Source organism: Salmo trutta, chromosome 19 (assembly GCF_901001165.1).
Source record: "Salmo trutta chromosome 19, fSalTru1.1, whole genome shotgun sequence".
In the NCBI taxonomy this organism is placed as follows: Eukaryota; Metazoa; Chordata; class Actinopteri; order Salmoniformes; family Salmonidae; genus Salmo; species Salmo trutta.
The window spans coordinates 55,321,928-55,335,316 of NC_042975.1; the positions used below are offsets into that span (position 1 = coordinate 55,321,928).

A 13,389-nucleotide genomic window follows, 5' to 3' on the forward strand; every position below is an offset into this window, starting at 1 on the left:
TTCAGGAGTGTAGAATTTAGTCTCCATCTATATGCTCCATTTACCTTGGTAGGAATGGAGATTGATAATACCAGAGGAAAATGGTCACTAAGCAATCTGGGGAGATACTCAATATCTAACACTATGAAACAGTTGGGTCGATAGTAAAAAGTTATCTATGCGTGTGTCTGTTTTGTGTGGGTGTGAATAAAAAGAGAAGTCCCTATCCTGTGGGTTCATCTGTCTCCAGATGTCTAGCAAATTAAGATCTTTCATGAAGGCCATGGTGAGCTTGCCAGCTTTGGTAAGAAGGGAGGGTTTATCAGAGGACCTATCAAGAACTGTATCTAAACAAAAATGTAAATCTCCTCCAGCCAGTAGCCATCCTGGTGGTGCTTGAGCAGCCTGAAGGAAGACATTCTGAATAAATATATGGTCATCGAAGTTAGGAGCATAAATATTCAATAGGGTCCAAGACTCTGAAAACGTATTCCCCTGCACCAAAACAAACCAGCCTGAGGGATCAGAGATGGTGTTGTTGACGCAGAAGGGGATGTGTCCAATTATCAAACTGCAGTTCCTCTTGCTTTGGAGTTAAAAGAGGACGCAAAAACTTGTCCTACCCATTCCCTCTTCAATTTCTATTGTTCACTGGCTGTAAGATGTGTTTCTTGTAGAAACACAATGTCAGCCTTTAATTTCTTAAGGTATGTATAGACTCTTTTCCTTTTAATTGGACTGTTAAGACCTTTTACGTTGAATGTGACATATATTAGTGGATTAAGCATGGGTTGGGTTTCAAATATACAACCAAATGGGAATTCCTCATATGTAAATAGTCAGTTACTGTTCCAACTTTAGTTTGAACACAGAAGTGACCTGTGTCTCTTTAGGAAGGAAATTACATTAAACATAGAAAAAAAACAGAAACCCCACCCACGCCGATTGTCAGACTAAAACCACAATCCCAACAATCAAACATGAATACACTTGTAGAGATACGTTGTTGCTCGCTTTCCATCTTGCTCTTACTAGCTAAACCTTGGCGTAAACTAAAACCTGCGAGCTCTCTAAGTTGAAAACAAATGTTATGAATAGACATTTATGGCTGAATATTTACTGCCCACGGTAAGGGCTGCTTGAGTCACTTTTCAGGAGAGGAGAAACATAAATGGGGGGGAAAGCAGTGGGCCTAAGCCCACTAATTTGCTTCGCCCAGTGGATATTGACTAAACCAAAATATACTCTCTTGTAAATGTAATAGAACTCACCCCGGGAAAAAAACGGTTAGTTGAAAATGTACAAATCAATTATAGCGACTGGATAGCGGGGTAAACGGATCCAAATTCCAAGAAGATATCAACAGTTCAGTCCCAGGACAGCATGGATAAGAAAAAACAAACAAACTGCATTTTATCCCCCAGAGAGACCATCCTGATTCAGACGTGGTTCAGTTCTTTGAGAAAAGTGAACACTTCTCCCGGTGTGTCAAAGAGATGGCTTCGGCCATTGTACTGAACTTTAATCCGCGCAGGGTGAATGAGGTAGCCGGTGATGTTCTTCTCCTTCGGTGCTTTGGCGGCTGGTCTCTCTCTCCCGCTACTCTCTCCTCTTCCATCCTATCATCTCTTCCCTCTGCTCAAACCTTCTCCAACCTATCTCCTGATTCTGCCTCCTCAACCCTCCTCTCCTCCCTTTCTGCATTCTTTGATTTTCTCTGTCCCCTATCCTCCAGGCCGGCTCGGTCCTCCCCTCCTGCTCCGTGGCTCGACGACTCACTGCGAGCTCACAGAACAGGGCTCCGGGCAGCCGACCGGAAATGGAGGAAAACTCGCCTCCATGCGGACCTGGCATCCTTTCACTCCCTCCTCTCTACATTCTCCTCTTCTGTCTCTGCTGCTAAAGCCACTTTCTACCACTCTAAATTCCAAGCATCTGCCTCTAACCCTAGGAAGCTCTTTGCTACCTTCTCCTCCCTCCTGAATCCTCCTCCCCCTCCCCCCCCTCCTCCCTCTCTGCGGATGACTTCGTCAACCATTTTGAAAAGAAGGGTGACGATATCCGATCCTCGTTTGCTAAGTCAAACGACACTGCTGGTCCTGCTCACACTGCCCTACCCTGTGCTTTGACCTCTTTCTCCCCTCTCTCTCCAGATGAAATCTCACGTCTTGTGACGGCCGGCCGCCCAACAACCTGCCCACTTGACCCTATCCCCTCCTCTCTTCTCCAGACCATTTCCGGAGACCTTCTCCCCTACCTCACCTCGCTCATCAACTCATCCTTGACCGCTGGCTACGTCCCTTCCGTCTTCAAGAGAGCGAGAGTTGCACCCCTTCTGAAAAAACCTACACTCGATCCCTCCCATGTCAACAACTACAGACCAGTATCCCTTCTTTCTTTTCTCTCCAAAACTCTTGAACGTGCCGTCCTTGGCCAGCTCTCCTGCTATCTCTCTCAGAATGACCTTCTTGATCCTAATCAGTCAGGTTTCAAGACTGGGCATTCAACTGAGACTGCTCTTCTCTGTGTCACGGAGGCTCTCCGCACTGCTAAAGCTAACTCTCTCTCCTCTGCTCTCATCCTTCTAGACCTATCTGCTGCCTTTGATACTGTGAACCATCAGATCCTCCTCTCCACCCTCTCCGAGTTGGGCATCTCCGGCGCGGCCCACGCTTGGATTGCATCCTACCTGACAGGTCGCTCCTACCAGGTGGCGTGGCGAGAATCTGTCTCCGCACCACGCGCTCTCACCACTGGTGTCCCCCAGGGCTCTGTTCTAGGCCCTCTCCTATTCTCGCTATACACCAAGTCACTTGGCTCTGTCATATCCTCACATGGTCTCTCCTATCATTGCTATGCAGACGACACACAATTAATCTTCTCCTTTCCCCCTTCTGATAACCAGGCGGCGAATCGCATCTCTGCATGTCTGGCAGACATATCAGTGTGGATGACGGATCACCACCTCAAGCTGAACCTCGGCAAGACGGAGCTGCTCTTCCTCCCGGGGAAGGACTGCCCGTTCCATGATCTCGCCATCACGGTTGACAACTCCCTTGTGTCCTCCTCCCAGAGTGCTAAGAACCTTGGCGTGATCCTGGACAACACCCTGTCGTTCTCCACTAACATCAAGGTGGTGACCCGATCCTGTAGGTTCATGCTCTACAACATTCGCAGAGTACGACCCTGCCTCACACAGGAAGCGACGCAGGTCCTAATCCAGGCACTTGTCATCTCCCGTCTGGATTACTGCAACTCGCTGTTGGCTGGGCTCCCTGCCTGTGCCATTAAACCCCTACAACTCATCCAGAACGCCGCAGCCCGTCTGGTGTTCAACCTTCCCAAGTTCTCTCACGTCACCCCTCTCCTCCGCTCTCTCCACTGGCTTCCAGTTGAAGCTCGCATCCGCTACAAGACCATGGTGCTTGCCTACGGAGCTGTGAGGGGAACGGCACCTCCATACCTTCAGGCTCTGATCAGGCCCTACACCCAAACAAGGGCACTGCATTCATCCACCTCTGGCCTGCTGGCCCCCCTACCTCTGAGGAAGCACGGTTCCCGCTCAGCCCAGTCCAAACTGTTCGCTGCTCTGGCACCCCAATGGTGGAACAAGCTCCCTCACGACGCCAGGACAGCGGAGTCAATCACCACCTTCCGGAGACACCTGAAACCCCACCTCTTTAAGGAATACCTGGGATAGGATAAAGTAATCCTTCTAACCCCCCCCCTTAAAAGATTTAGATGCACTATTGTAAAGTGGTTGTTCCACTGGATATCATAAGGTGAATGCACCAATTTGTAAGTCGCTCTAGATAAGAGTGTCTGCTAAATGACTTAAATGTAATGTAAATGTAACTGCTTGGACGTCTGGCGAGATCCGCGCTCATATCCGGGAAAAGGCTGACCCTCTTACCATCGATGGTGATTTCCCCTTTGGCTCTTGCGAGCTGCAGTATCTTCTCTCTGTCCTGGAAACAGAGGAACCTGATCAAGACGGCCCGTGGGGGCTCATCTGGCCGGGGTTTCGGTGCTGATGTTCTGTGGGCGCATTCGAATTCCAACGGCTTGGTGAAGTTGATTATGCCTAGGACATCCGGGATCCATTGAGTGAAGAAATGGACCAGGTCACGGCCCTCGCTGTCCTCTTTCGATCCCACCACACGAATATTGCTACATCTGCTCTAGTTCTCCATCTGGTCTACCTTGTTTTTGAGGTAGGCGTTGTCCTTCTGCAGTTGTATCAGAACCTGGTCATGCCGAGTGATGGTATCTTCAACTGTGCTAATGTGCAACTCAGCCTCAGTTGTTCTCAAAAGGAGATCATTCAAGGACGATTTAAGGTCATCAATGGAAGAAGAGTTCAGACAATTTCTTGTCAATTTTCAGAGAAAGACCTTTGTTACCATCTTGAATTTCCCGGAGGAGAGTAGCAAGCATGTCGGCAGGCTCAGAAGAGGCTGCTGAGAACAACAGTCTGGAACTGTTGTCTGAGTTATGAGGGCTAATGCTAATCTTGCTAGCTGTAGTGTTATCGTTATCTTGGGAATCAACAACGTTTTGGTCGTCCTTCTCAGCCGGAGGTCCATGGCTCTTCAGGAAGGTAAGTACTTGACAATTTATCAGCCAATGTTAGAATATTGTTTCAACGTTGTTATTTAGGTAATAATGGAATAACTTTGAAGAGCTCGGTTTGTCAACGTCTGCTCAGCTCCGCGGCATCACGTGCACCCCAAGTCTCTTATTCTTATTGGTGTCCTTTAGTAGTGGTTTCTTTTCAGCAATTTGACCATGGTTTTTGCAACTGCACTTGAAGAAAGTTTCAAAGTTCTTGAAATGTTCTGCATTGACTGACCTTCATGTCTTAAAGTAATGATGCACTGTCGTTTCTCTTTGCTTATTTGAGCGGTTCTTGCCATAATATGGACTTGGTCTTTTACCAAATAGGGATATCTTCTGTACACCACCCCTACCTTGTCACAACACAACTGATTAGCTCAATGGCATTAAGAAGGAAAGACTTCCTCAAATTAACTTTTAACAAGGCACACCTGTTAATTGAAATACATTCCAGGTGACTACCTCATGCAGCTGGTTAAGGGAATGCCAAAAGTGTGTGAAGCTGTCATCAAGGCAAAGGATGTCTACATTGAAGAATCTCAAATATAAAATATATTTTGATTTGTTTAACAATTTTTGGGTTACTACATGATTCCATATGTGTTATTTACTAGTTTTGAGGTCTTCACTATTATTCTACAATGTAGAAAATAGTGAAAATAAAGAAAAACCGTGGATTGAGTACGTGTCCAAACTTGACTGGTACTGTATGTATGTACGTATTTGTATGTACACTATCGTTCAAAAGTTTGGGGTCACTTAGAAATGTCCTTGTTTTTTTGCAGTATTTTTGAGCATGTCAAATTCGTGATGGTAAATGCCCATTGAAACATATTGCAAATGGACAGCCGTGCACCTGGTGATTGGAATGGGTTATCAGAAGCACATTTTTAAAATTTATTTTAATGCCTTTAGGGGGGAGAAAGGGGTCTATGGTTGGGTAGAGAGCACCCCCACCCGTGCCCATCCAATAGGGGGCGCCCCGGTCATTTTGGACGTTTTTCAAAAAAATCGTTAAAAAACAACAGTCCCACTTCTCCCTCATCATACATGACAAATAAAACATCTAGGTTGATTCATGGCTTAACATAGGGCTATATATCATTTGGGCAGTATAGATGCCATTTGGACATGGTTCACTGACTTTTGGGTTTGGAAACAGACTTCCCATGATTGTACATGGCAAATGGACAAAACATCCTGATTTGGCACATTCAATACTTTCATATTGCATTTGGACATTTCTTATGGCATTTGGCAAAAAAAAGAAAAAAAGTGACTTTGACTTCGACTTTTGACTTCCTATGAAATCATATTGCAAATGGACAAAACATGTGCCTTATGGACAATACATTTTTTTTTATTATGACAATAAAATATGACAAAAGTATGTTCATACAGTTCTTATACATGTATAATTGACAAGAAAATCGAAAGTATTTTGAAAAACGGTCCAGAAAGCACTTTTTTAAGGGGGTGATACGTTTTCGAAAAAAAATCACATTTTCAAAATTTTACTCTTTGGTCTTGACTTGTGTTACATTTGCAATAAGAAAATTCACAGTGGAGCGCGCTCGCCATCTATTGGATTTTTACTGTGTGACACTTGGCATTTGCCATATGACATTTGCAATATGTTTTGAATGAAACGGCATCCAAATGAGTGGTATTGTACATCGTGTATATGTTTCGTACGGTGCCAATATGTTCCCATTCATTTTTTTCCATTTCAGGCAGGTCTTCCCTTACTTTAAACATATAAATTCCTTTATCAATCTCCCAAAAACATATTCAACATACATCTGTAAAATGATAGTCTAGAAACTAAACTATTTGCCCGGATTGCCACCAATTTTTCAACCCTTGTATTGGTCAGCCTGTTGTGTGCTTTGGTTTGTGTGTTCCCAAACAAGGACCAGTTGCGCTCTGAGGCGGCTGATGTTGGTGGGATTTGGAGGATGATGGAGGCAACAGGGGAAAGAGCCTCAGATCCACAAAGTCCCTTTCACCAGGTGGCTGATGAGATATGTTGGCACCACTGCCATATTGCATCTCCATCCCAAAGCCCTTGCTTGGAAGTGTACTTTGCCAGACTGCCAAGAACCTTGCCCTCATCCAGGCCAAGGTGGCGAGACATGGTAGTGATGACACCATAGGCCTTGTTGATCTCTGCACCAGACAGAATGCTCTTGCCAGCATACTTGGGGTCCAACATGTACGCTGCGACATGTATGGGATTCAGGCAGTCTTCATGCTTTTTGATGTATTTCAGAACTGCAGTTTCCTCTGCTTGGAGCAACAGTGAAGTGGGCAGGGCAGTACAGATCTGCAAGCAGAGTCTGAACATCAGACAGGATTGCATTGTCTCCCTCAATCCGTGCAATGGCTACTGCTATAGGTTTCAGGAGTTTCAGGCTGCTTACCACTCTCTCCCAAAATACATCATCCAGGAGGATCCTCTTGATGGGACTGTCCATATCGGCAAACTGTGATATGGCCATTTATTGGAGAGACTCCTTCCCCTTCAGGAGACTGTCAAACATGATGACAACACCACCCCAATGGGTGTTGCTGGGCAGCTTCAATGTGGTGCTCTTATTCTTCTCACTTTGCTTGGTGAGGTAGATTGCTGCTATAACTTGATGACCCTTCACACACCTAACCATTTCCTTGGCTCTCTAATAGAGTGTGTCCATTGTTTTCAGTGCCATGATGTCCTTGAGGAGCAGATTCAATGCATGAGCAGCATAGCCAATGGGTGTGATGTGAGGGTAGGACTCCTCCACTTTAGGCCAAGCAGCCTTCATGTTCACAGCATTGTCTGTCACCAGTGCAAATACCTTCTGTGGTCCAAGGTCATTGATGACTGCCTTCAGCTCATCTGCAATGTGGAGACCGGTGTGTCTGTTGTCCCTTGTGTCTGTGCTCTTGTAGAATACTGGTTGAGGGGTGGAGATGATGTAGTTAATTATTCCATGCCCACGAACATTCGACCACCCATCAGAGATGATTGCAATACAGTCTGCTTTCTCTATGATTTGCTTGACCTTCACTTGAACTCTGTTGAACTCTGTATCCAGCAAATAAGTAGATAAAGCATGTCTGGTTGGAGGGGTGTACCCTAGGCGAAGAACATTCAGAAATCTCTTCCAATACACATTGCCTGTGAATATCAGAGAGTGAACCAGTTACATGCACAGCTCGAGCAAGACATTCATCAGCATTTCTCTGACTATGTTCCTCCATTGAGTCAAAAAACATCTGATTCCAGGAGAACTATGAGCTGTTGCTATCAATAAGGTGTCTGATTCATCATTTTCACCTCAAATAGAAGTAGAGGGACTTTTGCCAGAGGTTGCTTGTTGTGAGCGCTGAGGGAACTTTATGCACTTGGCCAGATGATTCTGCATCTTTGTTGCATTCTTCCATATGATTTGGCACAGTATTTGCAAATGTACACAGTTTTTCCTTCTACATTACCTGCAGTGAAATGTCTCCACACATCAGATAGTGCCCGTGGCATTTTCCTGTAAAGATTAGAAAAAGAATGGTCAAAAAATAACAAATACAATTCGATGTACAGATATAAAATATCTTACCCCCACCCAGTATTGTAATCAAAACTTACCAGAAAGCATGTAGTCCTTGGCTCAGACAGTGTAGTAGAGTGGGCTCAATAGCATCTCATTAGTGTGCAAGATCTTGAGAATCAGCTGTACATGTGATGGAAGAGTGCACTGCACATGTTATAGAAGAATGCACTGTGCATGCAGAGGGTGGCAATTCCATTGAATTGGGGATAGTTGAACCAAAATATGCCACAAGACCTAGAATTGCCTTATGTGTATTCCACAAAAAAAGGCTCACTGTTATAAACTAACTTTTTTGATGAATTTATGCAAAATTCCCCAAATTCCCGGGCATAACTTCCCATGGAAAATTTCCGGAATAATTCCGGAAATTTACCGGAAAGTTTCTGACCCTTTGCAACCCTAGATATGGGTTAAGGTTAGGGTAAGCATTAAATTTAGAGTTAGGATAAGGGTTAGGGTTAATGGAGGGTTAGTTGAAATGTTGACAGTTATTGAACATCTACAAACCATCTCCTTTGGAGAGTATTCAAATGAAGTGATACCAAAGAAATGTTAGTTGTCCAAAATGCATTATGTTTGTTACAGGATATTTTGTATAATATCCTGTGCACTTTATTTTACCTGTAGAAGACTACAACACATTTTTTGTTATTTTTTTTACCTTCAATTCCACTCAAGGCAGCCGGCTGTAATGAAGCCTCACTGAGGCAATCCAAAATCATCCCCTAAACCTTATGCACTTGTGGAGATCTGAGAGAATTTGATTGGTATACACAATATGGTGTAAATTCCACCTAGTGGGGCAAGGTCAAGCTATACCAGTTGATGCACCTGTCAATTCCTCTCAGATCTCCACAAGTGCATAGAACATAGGGTTTAGGGGATGATTTTGGATTGGGCCACTTATCTTGGATGTAAAAAACATTTAGACAAAACCTTTCACAGTTAAACAATTATTTAATAGTACAGCTGCTTTGGAATTGTTGAATGGATAGCATGTGCTATAATTCTTTTCTACTCTGCTTATTGTAATGTTGCATAGTAAATGCTTTGCTTTGAAATTACTGTCTGCAGACTTTTGAATGGTAGACCTAGTGTAAATCCTTTAACACTGACCTAGTGTAAAAATCACACTCTTAAGTGTTACATACACTATATATACAAAGTATGTGGACACCCCTTCAAATTAGTGGATTCGGCTATTTCAGCCACACCCGATGCTGACAGATGTATAAAATCGAGCACACAGCCATGCAATCTCCATAGACAAACATTGACAGTAGAATGGCCAGAAGGCCCATTCATTCCAATTCTATGGTTGGTACAGTATGCCCATATAGACTGCTCTTAATAATCATGTTGTGTTTCTGGTGCATTTGGACCTTGGACCTCTCCCTCCCTCTCTCCCCCAAACTCTCTCTATCTGCTCCACTGAAAGAGTGGCTGGATTACATGCTAATCCCATTATGCTGTTGGTGACATGTGAGCACAGATTAATACAGATTAGGAGCAGAGCGTCAGGTCTCATACACACTTAGGCCTAGTATGAACACACACTTGTCTGTCTCCATTAAGGAATAACATTACCATCTCTCAGCCAGACGCAGGGGTTTTGTGACGGTACGTGTGTGTGAGAGAGAGTGATGTTGTTTCAATCAATAATGTAACATTACAGCTATGGGATTTGTTTTAGGGTTTTAGTTTTCAATATTGCTAAATTTGATCTCCCTTTCTTAATATTTATTTCCCTCGTTTACCCTCAGTTCCATAGAAGTGTTTGGCGAAGATACAGGAGAGATGCTGCTCTCTTTAGCCTGGCCTGTCCATCAGCTGGCCTTGTTGTAGCCAGAACCGTGTACCAAAGGTCTGTTTTGGGAAAGAGATGACTGATTGCTGAATGAATGTTTAACCCACTGTGCCAATGGGGATGCCAGTGTCTGTGTACATGGAGAGGTGAAGGACCTGATAGGTTAGTTTGATTGTGGGTTCACAAACACAAAGAGAGAGGTGCAATATACTGAGCAGTAGAGAGTGGAGGAAAGAGAGGGAAAAAAGACAAAAGTCAGGATTGAGACTAGAGTAGAACAAGAATTGAGAGAGAGAACATCATTGAGAGAGAGAGAACATCATTGAGAGTGTAACACTCCATCTGGAGGGTTTGAAGAGTGGCTACCGAGTGTTATGGTGAGGAACATGGATTCAATCAAGTCACCAGTCAGTCGGTAGGTCAGTCTTTGCTAACCAGTGTGTGTCAGAGAGAGAGAGAGAGAGAGAGAGAGAGAGAGACTGGGTGTGAGTAAGGAGTTACCACAGGATTGGAACTGGTTCTATGGCAAGTTACAGTCAAAGAGAGAGCAGCGAGCTTAGAGGATTGTAACAGGCAACAGTACCGTAATAGCAATCGTGTTTGTAGTAGAAGAGAGTGCAGTGTGTGTGTTAGTGTGGGGAAGGAGGACCAGTGAGAGTGTATGAGTTAAAAGGACGGAGAGCTGGAGTTAACTGAAACAGCAGCAAGAAGGTATATCATTATCATCATCAGTCCACCACAGCCATGGCGTCAGCTGCTCTAGAACTGATGGGCTTCATCATGGGTCTGCTAGGCATGCTGGGTACCCTGGTGTCCACAGTGCTTCCCCACTGGCGGACATCTGCCCACATCGGGCCCAACATCATCACTAGCGTGACCAATATGAAGGGCCTCTGGATGGAGTGTGTCTACCAGAGCACCGGAGCCTTCCAGTGTGAGACCTACAACTCCATGCTGGCCTTACACTCAGACCTCCAGGCCTCCCGGGCCCTGATGGTGGTCTCCGTGGTCTTTTCCGTCCTGGCCATCATCATCTCCACCGTGGGCATGCAGTGTACCATCTGCATGGAGGGCTCCGAGGCTAAAGGCCGAGTGGCCGGTACTGGGGGAGGCCTCTTCCTCACCGCGGGGTTCCTGGCTCTGATCCCGGTGTCGTGGACCACCCACGAGGTTGTCCAGACCTTCTACCAAGCCAACCTGCCCAACAGCCTGAAGTACGAGCTGGGGGACTGTCTGTACGTGGGGCTGGCCGCCGCCCTGCTCTCCATGCTGGGCGGGGGGCTGCTGTGTGTCTCCTGCTGTGAGAAGGCGGATGGGGGGCGCCGTGGAGGGAGGAGGCACGGTGGAGGGTACCCCTACCCAGCCCCGGGCATGGGGGTAGCCACTGGGAGGGCCAGGACCAGCTCACAGACGTATAGGAACCCAACGCTACAGATGGGGGTGAACGCTGCCACCAAGGCAGCGACCCTGGCAAGGAGTCACACCAGCACTACTACCCAGTCCAGCACCCCCGCCCAGGGGGCCAAGAAAGACCCACGTCGCAACCCTGCGGTGGGCTACGATGTCACCGGGTACGTCTGATCGTGTTCAGGCCAATGTTAACATTCACACACACACACATCACGCTGTCTCTTCTATACAGTATGTGGTGCAGAGAATGACCACCCCAACAACGTGCTAAGGTAACTGACTGTGTTATCATTTACAATTAACTGATCAGGGGACATTTAGTGCCACACTACTGTATATGAAGACTTTTGCTCCTCACAATGGAACTCAGAGAGACTTGAAGTGCTTGACCATGCATACAGTACTGTAGTGACTGAACGAACTGAGCATGTTTTATAGATCTTTTGATAGTTTTATTATATATATATATATATATATATATATATATATATATATATATATATATATATATATATATATATATATATATATGATAGATTTACTATTGAAAATGGATTTATTGCAGTAACATCTGTCTTGATGTGATTACTCTGAAGTGTTTGCGCCATCTGGAGATAAGGTCTCTTGAAAGTAAACACACACTCAGTAATCACACACAGCTAATGTACCCCAGTGACCTCGCACTGCAGGCTGTGCCAGCCTCTTCAGTAAGGTCCACCAACAGCGATACTGTATCACTCAACCAAATAGGTTTTTAGGACACACTTTTATGCCTTTTCACCCTAGAGTCGATGTCCACAGCCACGCGGAAATCGAAATGGGCATAATAAAAAAATCCCCATCAAAATCCGTCTGTTTAAGCTAGAGATATCTGCATGGACTGTGTGTCAATCCAGCACATCCGCCGATGTCGACCTTCCTCATCTGCAGTGGAAGGTGGCCGAACTACAGCGGTGGTTGTCAGACCATGAGACATCCCGAAAATCAGTGTTCTAACGAAAACATATGTAGTGACTCTCACAAACACAATGCTGTTCTCCGTTTTGCTCTACAACACCAAACAAGCGTCTTGGGACTCGTCTGAAGTCGGTACCGCCAATCTGCCAACTTCTGTGTGTAGCGTCCCAACAGTTTGGGCTGCACACTAATATGACCCCTCTATTTTTTTTCTCTACGACCCACACAAGCCTCGTCTGAAGGTAGCCCGGTAGCAGTTGAAAAAATGAATGGAAGTATGTAATGGTAGCTTAGTGCTCCAGAAAATGTGTTAAATATTGCAAAAAAATATACATATGTATAATCATTTCCTGATCTGTCTTATATCTCTCAGATACAGGACAGACACTTTAAAACAAACGTCCTTTTGATATTTTTTCTGTTTTTCCATGTATGAATCTGTTATTCAATGCATTTCTATGGGCTAATAGCAGTAAAGCCAAATTTAATGTTTCATAAAAAAATATATAAAATAAATATGTTTTTATACCTAAATGGGTCCTAAAATTCAAAATCAAATAATAAATGATCCTTGGTATGACCATCTTAAAACAATTCCATATGTTAGCTTAGTAGAACCCCCCCTCCCCACCACAGACTCTTGTGAATTAAAATCATTGACAAATGTTCATTATCAATTACTATGTTAGCTAATCTCCTCTACATGTTTCTTTTGATTGATAACCATTCATGTGAAAGTTGAAATGCTTTCTTCTGTTTCATGTGATTTAACACTACTGATTGTTTTGTTTTTTCATCGTTTTTTCATATTAAGACCTGTTTACAAATAATTTCAACACTTTCTAAACAGAACTTCTATTTTCCAAGGATATTTTGCAGTCAAAATAGTAAAGAAAAAAGCAAGTGATTTAACTAAATAAAATATATTTTGATCTTCATTAGAACCGTCAGTCATTTTCAGTTTATTACAGATGAAGCCCAAGGACGGCTTATTAACCTGAATGTTATCTACTGCATCTCTGTTGT

At 44.4% G+C, this 13,389-nt stretch overlaps 1 protein-coding gene across 1 annotated transcript; it reads left to right on the forward strand.

Moving 5' to 3' along the window:
- Positions 1–9,950: 9,950 nt before the first annotated feature.
- Positions 9,951–11,894, forward strand: cldn2 (claudin 2). The gene has a single exon (XM_029701796.1). The coding sequence runs from the start codon at positions 10,741–10,743 to the stop codon at positions 11,575–11,577; it is 837 nt and encodes a 278-aa protein (XP_029557656.1). The 5' UTR covers positions 9,951–10,740; the 3' UTR covers positions 11,578–11,894.
- Positions 11,895–13,389: the final 1,495 nt, after the last annotated feature.